This window comes from Salvelinus sp. IW2-2015, linkage group LG27 (genome assembly GCF_002910315.2).
Source record: "Salvelinus sp. IW2-2015 linkage group LG27, ASM291031v2, whole genome shotgun sequence".
NCBI classification, from domain to species: Eukaryota; Metazoa; Chordata; class Actinopteri; order Salmoniformes; family Salmonidae; genus Salvelinus; species Salvelinus sp. IW2-2015.
In genome coordinates this window covers 34030731-34045137 of record NC_036867.1, presented here as the reverse complement: position 1 = coordinate 34045137, position 14407 = coordinate 34030731, and the positions used below count along the sequence as shown (strand labels likewise).

Below are 14407 nucleotides of genomic sequence, written 5' to 3'. Positions count from 1 at the left end.
AATGGACTTCCTGGATGAGCCCTTCCCTGATGTCAGCACCTACGAAGACTTCCACACCATTGACTGGCTCCGGGAGAAGTCACGTGACACAGACCGCCATAGGAAGGTGAGGGGCGAGCACACACCACACCAGCTCTACACTCTAAGCATTTTCTTCTTCATCCCCAGAGGATATAATTCTTCTTCATCCTCTTCTTCATAATTGTCATCACCATAGAAAAACTCTTGATGTCCACCTGATTATGTTAACCTGATGATCCGTTGAACCTGCCGCTGATGGTTGATTGATGGTTGTTCTAGATCACCACCAAGAGTAAGGAGTCTTACTGGGAGCTGATTAAGAGTCTTCTGGATGCCTGGTCAGGATGGGTGGTGATGCTGCTCATAGGAATGCTCACAGGTAGGAACCGCAGAGGCACCTGCAAAAGGTCTGACCTCTTTGGTACCGCGCTAGTTCTCTTGTAGTATGGCGCACATGAGATTTGCTTCTGGCTGCCGGGATTCATACTGCACACACATGACATGACACGTGGCCTCTAACAACCAATCAAAGCCACACAGCCAGAGTTGTGAAGTACCACGTCTGGTCTGAATCCTTTTGATAGGCTTGCTGTTCCCTGCTAGTGTGATCTGTGATCTCGTGCTGTGTGTCCTCCCGTGTAGGACGCTGGCTGGAGTGATCGACCTGGCTGTGGACTGGATGACCGATCTGAAAGAAGGGGTGTGTCTGTCTGCATTCTACTACAGCCACGAGCAGTGCTGCTGGACCTCCAACGAGACCACCTTCGACGACAGAGACAAGTGTCCGCAGTGGCAGAAGTGGGCCGAGCTGATGACCGGTCACTCTGAGGTCAGCAGATCAATAACCGCTAACCAGACGTCCTCTTGATTTAAAGCCCCAGTACTGCGTTTGCGTTTTAGCCCGACGAACGGCAGCCGTCACGTGGCTAGATAAAGGGGTGTGGCTTGGGGAAATGTAACCACTCTCAGTTTCTGAGGTTTATCTTGGTGTTTGTTGTGGTAGCGGGTGGGATGATTGTGTATCAGGTTGTTAAATCCATATATTCCACCTGTTCTTGTTTCTCCAGGGTSCCGGGGCGTATGTGTTGAATTACTTCCTGTATGTGTTGTGGGCGCTATTATTCTCTTTCCTGGCTGTGTCTCTAGTAAGAGTCTTTGCCCCCTACGCCTGTGGGTCAGGTATCCCTGAGGTGAGTGTTTTGAAATGGTAGCGTTCACTAATAGAAAATAACCGTGCTACAGTATTTGAAATACTACGTTTTCCTTGGCTGAAAAGAGTGTGCGTTCATTTCCGATAACAGCACAGTTGCAAAGGTTATATCAATGAGGGGCTGCTGTGTGTCGTCTTGGGTAGATCAAGACCATCCTGAGTGGGTTCATCATCCGGGGGTACCTGGGGAAGTGGACCCTGCTGATCAAGACGGTGACCCTGGTCCTGGCTGTGTCCTCCGGGCTCAGCCTGGGGAAGGAGGGGCCCCTGGTTCACGTGGCCTGCTGCTGRGGTAACCTCTTCTGCTCCCTGTTCTCCAAATACAGCAAGAACGAGGGCAAGCGCAGAGAGGTACGGTTATAGCCCATTACGCTCCCATTTTTYCGGAAATAATACAATTTGGGGAAATGAAACCATTTTTAATTAAGTATTTAGTTTTAGTTTGTATGCAACGCGGCTTGTATTTTGTGCAGGTGTTATCTGCCGCTGCCGCTGCTGGGGTGTCAGTGGCTTTTGGAGCTCCGATTGGAGGAGTTCTCTTCAGCCTGGAGGAGGTGTTGTATACTCAAGCCTATTTATAAATCACCTGCTGTGTCCATTCAATCAAATGTCATCTCATTTCCAGATATGTTACTGTTATTTTTTTGATCCATTGCCTTTGYAATGCTAAAGTGTTTCAGTTGYYCTGCCGTCGSTATGTAATCTCTGTCCTCTTCAGGTGAGTTACTACTTCCCTCTGAAGACTCTGTGGCGCTCCTTCTTCGCTGCGTTGGTGGCGGCCTTCACCCTGCGCGCCATCAACCCGTTCGGCAACAGCAGACTGGTCCTGTTCTACGTGGAGTACCACACCCCCTGGTACATGGCTGAGCTGGTCCCCTTCATACCTAGACGCCTATGGGGGGGGTTTCGGGGCGCTCTGGGGAACCCTCTTCATCCGGGGGAACATCGCCTGGTGTAGGAGGAGAGAAGACCACTCTGCTGGGGAAGTACCCGTCCTCGAGGTAACTAACTGTGGCACCCTATTCCCTGGCCTATATAGGGCACTACTTTTGACCAGGGCCCATAGGGTAGTTCTTGCATTGAGTTACTTGTTACGAGCACTGATTTAGCAGAGAGGCCAAATCACAATCTTCTAAATAGATACTATCTTAGTTGAATGCACTAATTGTACAGTTGAAGTCGTAAGTTTACATACACTTAGGTTGGAGTCATTAAAACTAGTTTTTCAACCACTCACAAATTTCTTGTTAACAAAACTATAGTTTTGGCAAGTCGGTTAGAGACATCTACTTTGTGCATGACACAAGTATTTTTCCAAACAATTGATTACAGACAGATTATTTCACTTGTAATTCACTGTATCACAATTCCAGTGGGTCAGAAGTTTACATACACTAAGTTGACTGTGACTTTAAACAGCTTGGAAAATTCCGAAAAGTATGTCATGGCTTTAAAGCTTCTGATAGGCTAATTGACATCATTTGAATCAATTGGAGGTGTACTTGAGGATATAGTTCAAAGCCTACCTTCAAACTCATGGCTCTTTGCTTGACATCATGGGAAAATCAAAAGAAATCAGCCAAGAATTGTAAAAAGAAATTGTAGACCTCCACAAAAAATTGTAGACCTCCACAAGTCTGGTTCATCCTTGGGAGCAATTTCCAAACGCCTGAAGGTACACGTTCATCTGTACAAACAATAGTACGCAAGTTTAAACACCGTGGGACCACGCAGATGTCATACCGCTCAGGAAGAAGACATGTTCTGTCTCCTAGAGATGAACGTACTTTGGTGCGAAAAGTGCAAATCAATCCAGAAACAACAGCAAAAACCTTGTGAGAAGCTGGAGGAAACAGGTACAAAAGTATCAATATCCACAGTAAAACGAGTCCTATATCGACATAACCTAAAAGGCCGCTCAGCAAGGAAAAAAGCCACTGCCCAAACACCACACTAAAAAAGCCAGACTACGGTTTACAACTGCACATGGAGACAAAGATTGTACTTTTGGAGAAATGTCCTCTGGTCTGATGAAACAAAATTGAACTGTTTGGCCATAATGAGTATTGTTATGTTTGGAGGAAAAGGGGGAGGCTTGCAAGCCGAAGAACATCACCCAACTCAACTGTGAAGCACGGGGGTGGCAGCATCATGTTGTGGGGGTGCTTTGTTGCAGGAGGGACTGGTGCACTTCACAAAATAGATGCCATCATGACGATGAAAATGATGGATATATTGAGGCAACATCTCAACACATCAGTCAGGAAGTTAAAGCTTGGTCACAAATGGGTCTTCCAAATGGACAATGACCCCAAGCTGTGGCAAAATGGCTTAAGGAAACAAAGTCAAGGTATTGGAGTCGCCATCACAAAGCCCTGACCTCAATCCCATAGAAAATTTGTGGGCAGAACTGAAGAAGTGTATGCAAGCAAGGAGCCTACAAACCTGACTCAGTTACACCTCTGTCAGGAGGAATAGGCCAAAATTCATCCAACTTATTGTGGGAAGCTTGTGGAAGGCTACCCAAAACGTTTGACCCAAGTTAAACAATTTAAAGGCAATGCTACCAAATACTAATTGAGTGTATGTAAACCTCTGACCCACTGGGAATGTGATGAAAGAAATAAAAGCTGAAATAAATAATTCTCTCTACTATTATTCTGACATTTCACATTCTTAAAAATAAGTGGTGATCCTAATGACCTAAGACAGGGAATTTTTACTTGGATTAAATGTCAGGAATTGTGAAACTGAGTTTAAATGTATTTGGCTAAGGTGTATGTAACTCCGACTTCAACTGTAGCTGAGTTGCTCTGGATAAGAGCAACTGCTAAATGACTCAAATGTAATGCCAGTTCTGCTTCTTGCTTGTTTTTTGGGATCTTTGCCGGTTTACTGTAAAGCACTTCGTGAGAACTGCGATGTAAAAGGCCTTCATTAATAAATGATTGTGATTTGATTGATTAAGGTATCGTGATAACGGGTATTACCGCGGTCCTGGCGTTCCCTAACCCGTACACGCGGCGCAGCACAGCGAGCTCATCTCCGAGCTGTTCAACGACTGCGGTGCCTGGAGTCCTCTCAGCTGTGTGACTACGTTAATAACCCCAACATGAGCCGTCCGGTGGGACGCATCCCAGACCCGCCTCTGGGCCCGGGGTCTACAGCGCTCTGTGGCAGCTGGCCCTGGCTCTAATCTTAAGATTGTAATAACTATCTTCACTTTTGGCATTAAGGTCAGTATGCTGTACGGCATGGCTAGATGGGGGTTATGATAGCTGACGTAAGCAGCTGTGAAATGTTACTGAACTGCTAATGAATGCATTATGTATGGGTTATGAAATGTGAAAGTGTTAGGTCCTTTTCAAATAAATGTGACCAAGTTTTGATCCCAGATATTGTGAGTAGGATAACCGTGCTCTTGGGTGATTGTTGTGTTCAGATCACCTCTCAACCATGTTGTTTTATGTCCTCTGTGTTGTGTTCAGATCACATCTCAACCATGTTGTTTTATGTCCTCTGTGTTATGTTCAGATCCCGTCTGGGCTGTTTATTCCTAGTATGGCTGTGGGGCCATCGCTGGGCGAATCGTGGGCATCGCTGTGGGAGCATGGCCTACCATCACCACGACTGGCTCATCTTTAAGAACTGGTGTCGCCCAGGAGCCGACTGTGTTACCCCAGGTCTCTACGCTATGGTGGGCGCTGCCGCATGTCTGGTGAGTTATCATCAGGGTGTGTTCATTAGGCACCAAACGGAAGAAGACAGACTGAACGGGGAGGGATTACTCTATAAAATAAACACTCAGGTCATCAACTTTTGTTTTGTTGTTATAGGAGGTGTGACCCGGATGACAGTGTCCCTGGTGGTCATATATGTTTGAGCTGACCGGTGGTCTGGAGTACATCGTCCCCCTCATGGCCGCAGCCGTCACCAGTAAGTGGGTAGCGGACGCCTTTGGGAAGGAGGGTATCTACGAGTCCCATATCCAACTCAACGGCTACCCCTACCTGGACGTCAGGGACGAGTTCACGCACAGGTATTACGGGATACATATTAGGAACTTTGTCATTCCTRCTCCTCAGGYGAGGAACCTCACACCTCCCCTAGTCCAAGTCTTAACCCTGCAGTAGTCAAGAGTCACCCCTTCTCGAAGGGCTGGTTTTACCAGACACATATTAAGCATAGTCCTGAACTAAAAATATATTTCAATGGAGATTCTCCATTGAGCATGCTTTTGCTTCCAGGAGTTGGATTAATCTGTGTCTGAGAAACAGACCCTAAGAATTCCCAATGTGATCCGTACACAGGACCCTGGCCACGGATGTGATGCGTCCCAGGCGCAGTGAGCCCCCGCTGGCCGTGTTGACCCAGGACAGCACCACGGTGGAGGACGTGGAGACGCTCATCAAGGACACCGACTACAACGGCTTCCCTGTGGTCGTGTCCCGAGAGTCAGAGCGCCTCATCGGCTTCGTCCAGCGCAGGGAACTCACTGTGGCCATCAGTAAGACATTAACCCTGGCTCTCACGCACACACACACATTTAAAAAAACTGTATTCAAATCCACAAATCACATTACGATCAAGAAGGATTGGATGCATAGACACTTAAGGATACAAAAAGCACATTCTCCATACAGTAGGATGCCCATAACAGCTGAAAGAGAACAGTACCTTGCTAATTGCTTTGCTCAAGTCTTAGGCGGGCCTGCAATCTGAAGGCCGTGAACTGTAAGCCTATGTAACATGGCCGAGGCTGCCAAATATCAGTGCTGCCGACATGCACTCATATCCAAGGCTGTGCATGCGTGATATGAGGGGCTTGTATTTAAGAAGGTTTTCAGCAAAGGCCCACTCCATCCAACAATCAAATGAGCAACCCACGTCCAAAATGACCTCCTCTCTCTGGCCTCCCTCGACAACATCAATATCTAGGGTACTAATAAAGGTTCCATTTKACAAAATAGTGGGACTGTTACATTAGGTTGTTTTCACCGTGAAATGACAGGCTAAATATACGTTTTTTGTTTGGAGAARGTGAATTATAAGTTGTGTTCAATAGCTACTGTCAGTCCCATATAAAGCCATCAGCATGTGTTGAGCAATACTGTATTTAATGTGTCGGTTCATTGTTATCTGTCGTGTCTGAGGAGCCACTGATATTTCACCCTCTCTCACCCTCTCTCTCAGAGACTGCCCGTCAGAAGCAGGACGGGGTGGTGAGCAGCTCTGTGGTCTACTTCACGGAGGACAACCCCCAGGTGGCCGAGGCCTGCGACCCCCAGCCCCTGAAGCTGCGGCGCATCCTGAACCTCAGCCCCTTCACTGTCACGGACCACACCCCCATGGAGACCGTGGTGGACATCTTCAGAAAGCTGGGCCTCCGACAGTGTCTGGTCACCAGAAGCGGGTGAGTCTGTTATCAGTCAATTAACACAATCGAACACAGTTTTCGTCCACCAGATGAGTTTAGAATGTATTATGTTGTAGTCCTCGGGCAGTTGCCCATGAGCGACATACAGTCCAGGGCCCGGTTTCCCGATAGCGATGGAATTTAGGCTTACGGCTGTTTTAACAACGGATCTTTCCCGCAACGGCGCGAAAAATGTAACGAATACGTTTCCCAAAACACCACCCAGATAGAACGTTCGCTAAATGCGTTATTGATGCATTAGCGCAATAATAATAGGATCGAAAGAAAGACGGCGCTGCTTTCGGATCAGCGTTCTCCCTTTTCAAATCTTACCTTAACATTAGAATTATTCCACAACACTGACGACAGATCAGCTCCTATGAGATATTATCACCTATGGCAACAAATATTAAAGTGTCTAATTCTTACCCTATAACAATGCACTAAATCAAGTGCAACTTTAGTAACGGTGGCTTTGGGCAACAGCTCAGAGATTTATGTATGCTCCTTTTTGAAGGTTCTAACCAATAAACTTAGCCTTAAGATGCTTTTGGCTCATTTTAATTTGGTGTTTAGATTTATGAAAACTATAGACTCTGTTGAATCATTTCTGAGGTTTATTGGATGGTGGAATGATTTGTATTCGGTTTTGTCCCCCCCCCCCTCTCTAGGCGTCTGTTGGGCATCATCACTAAGAAGGATGTCCTCCGTCACATGGCCCAGATGATGAACCAGGACCCAGAATCCATCATGTTTAACTAGTTGCCCAAGAAGAAGAAMAAGCTTTATTATCCCCAGGACCTCTTTGCCCCTCCCCTCCCTTAGACTGTAAATAGTCTAACGCTACTGTAACCTGTAATGAAGAAAAGTCACTTCTCAAATACAGGCCCCCCAGTGTTTAGAATGTAGGGATGGAGCAAGAGGGGTGAAGWAAGAGGGGGATCAGGACTAAGATGGATAAATGCAACAAAGAAAATGGAAGGATGAATAAAGAGGGGTGTAAGGACAAAGGAGGAGGATGAATGAAGAGGGTGTGCGGACCAGGAAAGAGGGATCAAGAGGGAGGGMTGGAGGAATAGGYGTGTGAGGACCAAGATGGAGAGATGAAGGAAGAGAGGTGTCGATCATGGCAAGGAGGGAAGCATCTTATGTCTGGGATGAGTTGTTTTAGTTTGATGTGCTGCTGACCCCATATTTATGTTTTCAGTGACGCTTCAACGCCTACTGGTAACTGACTTCAGTCTACGTTGTCAATGTTAAGTTGGTGGTCCTTAGAACCCATTGTTCCCAGGGTATATTTCACATGTCGATGTTACTTTGACATTTGCGGCTTCTCAAATGTTCCTCAATACTGAACTGTAATAACATAGTTTTAACACTGGTACTGTATGTATTTGCTAGAAMACCGCGTATCATGTCAATTGATTTAGTTTATCCAGGGTATGTTTTTTGTTGTTGTTTTTTTTGCAATGAAGAATGCACTTTGGAGGGAAAAAAAGCTGAGCCAGGAAACGCCACCAAGTACAATGTTTTTCTTGTTACTTTCTAGTTCTCACTCCATGCTGTCCCTCACCAGCMTCATAGGTTTTGTTTTAATATGCAGAGGGAATGTATTGTGGAAAATGACTGTGGAAATATTGAACCTGCCTCACTTCCGTTCTGTTTGTTTTATTCTATACTTGTCAGTCCAGACAAGAGCCAGTGTGGTTGTGTGGATTTAGCCACACTAMGTTCTCTTTGTCTTTTCATACCAGAAAGATAATTCCATTTTTATTCATATTTTTTCAAATCCATCCATCCATTGTTACTACTGTATTGAGAAACTATCGATTTGTCATTATCTCAAGCAATTGAACACTACTGTAGTTGTTTATATTTGTCATTATAATATGAGCTGTTCTTTAACATTACTGTAACTTGGACCTGGTACAGAAACGGATATTTGCACTTTTGTTGCTGTTTGTAAATAATGTCCAAGTGATGCACAATATACTATTTGCAATGTACGCAGTTCTGACATGAAATTAAAGGGACGTTGTGTCAACAAGAATTAGATTGTYTTTATGTAATTGTATTATATAACAGATACAAAGTTTAAGACATAATTCAATGTATGATACTCATCACATGCTAGTAATATCTTTGTCATATGTGATGTTGAAACACAAGGAACCCCGAGGAAAATGAATAATTGAGGGTTGCTATAATAAACTCYGCAAAAAAAGAAACGTCCCTTTTTCAGGACCCTGTCTTTCAAAGATAAATCGTAAAAATCCAAGTAACTTCACAGATCTTCATTGTAAAGGGTTTAAACYCTGTTTCCCATGCTTATTCAATGAACCATAAACAATTAATGAACATGCACCTGTGGAACGGTCGTTAAGACACTAACAGCTTACAGACGGTAGGCAATTYAGGTCACAGGTATGAAAACTTAGGACACTAAAGAGGCCTTTCTACTGACTGTGAAAAACACCAAAAGAAAGATGCCCAGGACCCTTGCTCATCTGCGTGAATGTGCCTTGGGCATGCTGCAAGGAGGCATGAGGACTGCAGGTGTGGCCAGGGCAATAAATTGCAATGTCCGTACTGTGAGACGCCTAAGACAGCGCTACAGGGAGACAGGACGGACAGCTGATCGTCCTTGCAGTGGCAGACCACGTGTAACACCTGCACAGGATCGGTACATCCAGACATCACACTTGCGGGACAGGTACAGGATAGCAACAACTGCCCAGTTACACCAGGAACACACAATCCCTCCATCAGTAATCAGACCGTCCGCAATAGGCTGAGAGGCTGGACTGAGGGCTTGTAGGCCTGTTGTAAGGCAGGTCCTCACCAGACATCACCGGCGACGTCACCTATGGGCACAAACCCACCGTCGCTGGACCAGACAGGACTGGCAAAAAGTGCTCTTCACTGACAAGTTGCGGTTTTGTCTCACCAGGGGTGATGGTCGGATTCGCGTTTATCGTTGAAGGAATGAGCGTTACACCGAGGCCTGTACTCTGGAGRGGGAMCGATTTGGAGGTGGAGGGTCCGTCATGGTCGGGGGCGATGTGTCACAGCTTAATCGGACTGAGCTTGTTGTCATTGCAGGCAATCTTAATGCTGTGCGTTACAGGAAAGACATCCTACTCCCTCATGTGGTGCCCTTCCTGCAGGCTCATCCTGACATGACCCTCCAGCATGACAATGCCACCAGCCATACTACTTGTTCTGTGCGTGATTTCCTGCAAGACAGGAATGTCAGTGTTCTGCCATGGCCAGCGAAGAGCCTGGATCTCAATCCCATTGAGCACGTCTGGGACCTGTTGGATCGGAGTGCGAGGGCTAGGGCCATTCCCCCCAGAAATGTCTGGGAACTTGTAGGTGCCTTGGTGGAAGAGTGGGGTAACATCTCACAGCAAGAACTGGCAAATCTGGTGCAGTCCATGAGGAAGAGATGCACTGCAGTACTTAATGCAGCTGGTGGCCACATCAGATACTGACTGTTACTTTTGATTTTGACCCCCCTTTGTTAAGGGAGACATTATTCAATTTCTGTGGAACTTGTTCAGTTTATGTCTCAGTTGTTGAATCTTGTTATCTTCATACAAATATTTACACATGTTAAGTTTGCTGAAAATAAACGCAGTTGACAGTGAGAGGATGTTTTTTTTGTTYCTGAGTTTATTATTTAGAGGTTCTACTGACAAACAGGTCATAGTCACATTATTTTAAAAAGGAGGACCAAGTTCTAAGATCAGGTCATCCCATAATAGCCTGCGTTTGACACCTGTGCTGTTTTAAAATTCAAATAGGGTTATTTACACATAGTGTTTAATTATAAAATAAGACTGTGAAACTATTTGAGATACAACACAACACACTGTACAAKCTCTTAATTGTCAGTGTTACTGTTTTGCAATAAAATATTTGAACGTGAGAGTGAGCTTTCAGTAATAGACAGCAGAGGGCACTGTTGGCGTGCAAACAAGCTACAAATGTATGACATTCATTTGAAATTATTACTGTAAACAATGTAACCTAATAGCTAATGTAGCTAGCAGAATTTTTTTTTTATTAACTGTTGCTAGCTAGATGATATCATCACACATTGGATCGAGCTAGCTAGCAAGCTACATACKGTTTGCTGTGAGTACTGTACTTGGCTCCACGCATACAGTAGATGCGGGTTCATCGTCTGCTACTAGCTATAATACTAACGTTACTGCTGGAAGTCCAGTGTCCTGGCTCTTGATTTTTTCAGAACGAATCTGAACTGAGACGAGCGGCTGGATGCAGATTACTGGTAGTTGGCTAACTAGCTAGTTAATAATCCCTTGATATATTAGTGACAGGAATTGCTTAATTGTAGTCTAAATGAATTGACCGCTGATATTTGTTAGCATKATTTCAGTGTTTGCTGGTAGCTCCTAGAGACAGTTAGCCWACGGAAGCTAGCTAGCTGGCTAGCTGGAGGAGCCAGAGACAGRGAGGACATGCTAGCTAGRGGCTAGCTAGTTAGCRTCATCTAGCTYGCTAACGTTGGCTARGTTTGCGCTCCTTGATTCAGCGTTGATTTATAACTTTAGCTGCATTTAATCAAATGTAAGCTAGCTAACTATTTAACACTACTATTTTAACTAGCTAGATAGTTGTGTCTGTATAGCAAATCATTCGTAATATTTCAAGTTAGCTAGCTAGTTATCCATTTTGTTTAGCACAAAAGCTACCTAGCTAGCTATCTCATTTACTAAGCTAGCCAGCTAGCATGGCTAAACCAATAACACTAGCTAGCAACTTTCASAACATGTGAAGTAGCTAGCTAACTAGCTCGGTAACTAACGTTAGCTAAGTAAATTCTGTATCAATGCTTCAATAAAAATGGGGCTTTATTGCTGTGTAACGTTAGTGTGTAATTCTCAGTTCAGTAGTCCATCTAAATACTATTGTTATTAACTAGRTACTCATTGTTACACTGACTGTAATTACACTGTGTTGCTTAGTTTGTGTTACAATGAGGTCTATTGTTTGGAGTACTTGTTATAATAATTCTGTATCCCCTTTGGATTTTAGGTCTACAGGAAAGCGAAGAATTACTGAAGAATGAAGTACAATCATTTCAGCAATCCTCTTCTTCATCCTCAGTCCTCTTGTCCACAACCGATCATATTTGTAGTTTGATCTGGAACACGAGTGACCTAAAACCTCTGGACAGTTCCTGACTGGACTCTGTTATCTCTGCATTCTTGACTTCCCCGTGATTTCATCTCCACAGCATATTTTTGGGATTAACATTACACACTTTCTGGGATATAGGAAAGTGTGTAATATATCTGGGATATAGGCCTACACTACACTTGAGATCTTCTCTGTGAGCAGACTAGGCCTATATATTTTTCCTTGTCTCGTGATATTGTGGTGTTAAACCTTTGGTGAGACACTATGGAGTGGAATATGGAYTACTGTATGGAGCAGGTTATGCAGAAGGACCTGGGTAGGAGACTACAGGTGGGCCAGGACATCATAGACTCCATCCTGGACAAGGACAAGTCCCAGGACCTGGAGCAGGACCAGACCATGCTGGACAGAATMGTGGATGGTGTCGCTACCAACTGGGTCAACTCCAGCAATTTCAAGGTATGGGATGGCACTGTCACAGGCAGCCAAAAACTTGAAAGTGACTGGTGTAACACAAGTGTAGGAAAGAATCTGTCATTCACTGGGACATAATTCAGCAAGGGTGTGTGAGATGTCACCAGGGGGGAGAATATAACCTACAGGCCCAGTGGCTTCAAACTCCACACAAAGGCTTGTTGTGCACAATATTAGGTGAATTGCTTTATAGGCCTACTTCATGTCTAGGCTTCCTTCATGTCAGTGATGAGCTGACCAGTGGGTTAGTTCCTGATGACCGTTGATGGCCGCTCAGTACTATGGGGCTTTTAATAGCTGGTTGTCATAAAGAACAGTGCAGAATGAGGTGGATGGACTCTAAACCACTTGGTGTCTGTGATCCCTGTGTATCCTAGTACTCTGCTAATTTGAAGGTCTTCTTGACCGCCCAGATCCCACCAGAGTAGATCTCACCTTGTCAGTCCTAGATAAGATGTGATTGGGTTTCATCAGATGTAGCCTAAGCCTAGCTAGCCTACATGTCCAGCAAACCAAAACATTACATCACCCACCCATTCTTTCACTGTTAGATCTTCAGCCTCAGCACAGGCACAAACACAAGATGAAGGCTGAGCGGTAAGGAATTAATTCTTCACCAAGGGGACGGTCTATCTGTTTGGTGACCTGGAATCCTTTGTGTTTGATCTGTATCCACTAGAGACGGTATCCCCCTAGAGACATTTGTCCTGTAAACTCTAGCTAACTACACAATCACTGCACTGCTGAAAGGCTATAGTATAATATGGGACCCTAATGTTATCAGCAGAGCAGAKAGTTCGGCCCAGCTATTCAAACTCCACAAATGTCCAGCCAGACTGTCAGGGGTCAGAGTCTCGAACTGCTTCTTCCATGTAAACATTGAGGTGGCGGAGCAGGACACTATCAACAGTAACGCAACTTGTTTTTGTCAAGCTCTGATGTTGAGCAATCTATCGACTGAGCTCAAGCAAGGGGTTCGCTGCTTTGATTTGTCTGTGCTTTCAGGCTGGAGCTGACCTCTGAACTCTGTGTGTGATGAAGGGAGAAGCCATGTCAACAACTCTGCTGCCACACACACACACGCGCACGCGCACTCACACGCATAGAAAACAGCTTACCTCTCTCGCAGCGAATCAGAACGCTGCACCCTGTGCTGCTCTAGAAACGGTGTCCCATCCAATCAGAGTGATTACTTCGAGAGAACAGTACAGTAATGGGGACYTGGACTCCCACGGRGATAGTGGTGAGCTTATTTTACAAACTATCATTAGGCTACCCCAGATGAGACCCAGTTTGTCTGGTGTCTATCTACCTGGGCTGGCCCCCACAAGTAGAGGGGAGGAGAATGCCACATATGAATGGCTAAGAATCAATGAATGGGCTAAACCCCTACGTGAAGAATGATCAGGGTTTAGTTGATTTTTCTCTTTTRGCTTACTTCTGTCATTGCCCTACTAGTAAAGACCAGTTAGTTTTTACTATCAGCGCTGGAAGTGCTGTGTTTTTGTTTCAGCATCAGATGGGAGTAGGTTGAAAGCTGTTGATGAAGAAGGAAAGGAAGGCAGGCCTAGTCAAACACTGCAGGACTTTCAGAGGGAGGGGGCACTGCAGCAGGCTCACAGCTCTACACAGCTGTTGACGGACAACCTGTTCTGAAATGGTGTGTTTTTGTCTTCTGTCACTTCTGAATAGTTTTCAGCACCTTTTTTAAAATGTCAATTACAGCTATTTACAACAGGCAATAATGTTGTATGTGCAATGTGAACTTATCCACTAGGGGACATTAGACAGCAGGAAACTGTTGCAAAATGGTTCTCTTTCTACAAATATAAAACCCTGAGGTTCCAAAAATTGCACCATAGCCCAAGCAAGAAGCTCAGGTGATGCGAAGGTGTTGATAATGGCGTTAGCAGGGATACTCTCACTACACGTTCATTGAGTGTCCCATACCACCCCAAGACAAGGAAGGATACCTTTCTTAGTGCCAGCCAAGACCTAATCAAATCTCAAAGTGGTTTCCGACATGGTTAATATTTTATTTTCTACTGTAGTCCTACAGCAGCATCAGTAGGTTGTTACAATATATATTATTTGTGTTTGAGGGCTTCCTTTGCTTT

At 44.9% G+C, this 14407-nt stretch overlaps 2 protein-coding genes and 1 non-coding gene across 11 annotated transcripts in view; 2 read left to right on the top strand and 1 right to left on the bottom strand.

The window, feature by feature from the left end:
- The first annotated feature begins 1 nt into the window (after position 1).
- On the top strand, positions 2-7935 carry LOC111953572 (H(+)/Cl(-) exchange transporter 4-like). Its single transcript, XM_070435500.1, is given in 21 exon segments — positions 2-106; positions 301-403; positions 666-850; positions 1089-1211; positions 1376-1582; positions 1705-1785; positions 1950-2123; positions 2125-2242; positions 4200-4262; positions 4265-4297; positions 4300-4383; positions 4386-4427; positions 4430-4467; positions 4766-4796; positions 4799-4834; positions 4837-4965; positions 5068-5105; positions 5107-5270; positions 5542-5738; positions 6425-6644; positions 7319-7935. Coding segments are annotated over 21 exon segments (2262 nt in total). The 3' UTR covers positions 7410-7935.
- A 2711-nt stretch (positions 7936-10646) lies between these two features.
- LOC111953763 (CLIP-associating protein 1-B) overlaps positions 10647-14407 on the top strand; it is a 46033-nt gene continuing 42272 nt past the window's right edge. For 6 of the 9 annotated variants that reach the window (XM_070435495.1, XM_070435493.1, XM_070435492.1 and 3 more), the window contains exons 1-2: positions 10840-10944; positions 11712-12275. In XM_070435495.1, the coding sequence (XP_070291596.1) occupies positions 12081-12275 (195 nt within the window). In that variant the 5' untranslated portion in view covers positions 10840-10944; positions 11712-12080. Of the gene's footprint in view, positions 10788-10839; positions 10945-10988; positions 11244-11711; positions 12276-13803; positions 13951-14407 lie in introns of those variants that run through there. The other 3 variants (XM_070435489.1, XM_070435490.1, XM_070435494.1) reach the window with 3 other exon arrangements.
- On the bottom strand, positions 14131-14260 carry LOC111953981 (U4atac minor spliceosomal RNA). The gene has a single exon (XR_002875939.1). It is a non-coding gene; the product is annotated as a U4atac minor spliceosomal RNA (small nuclear RNA).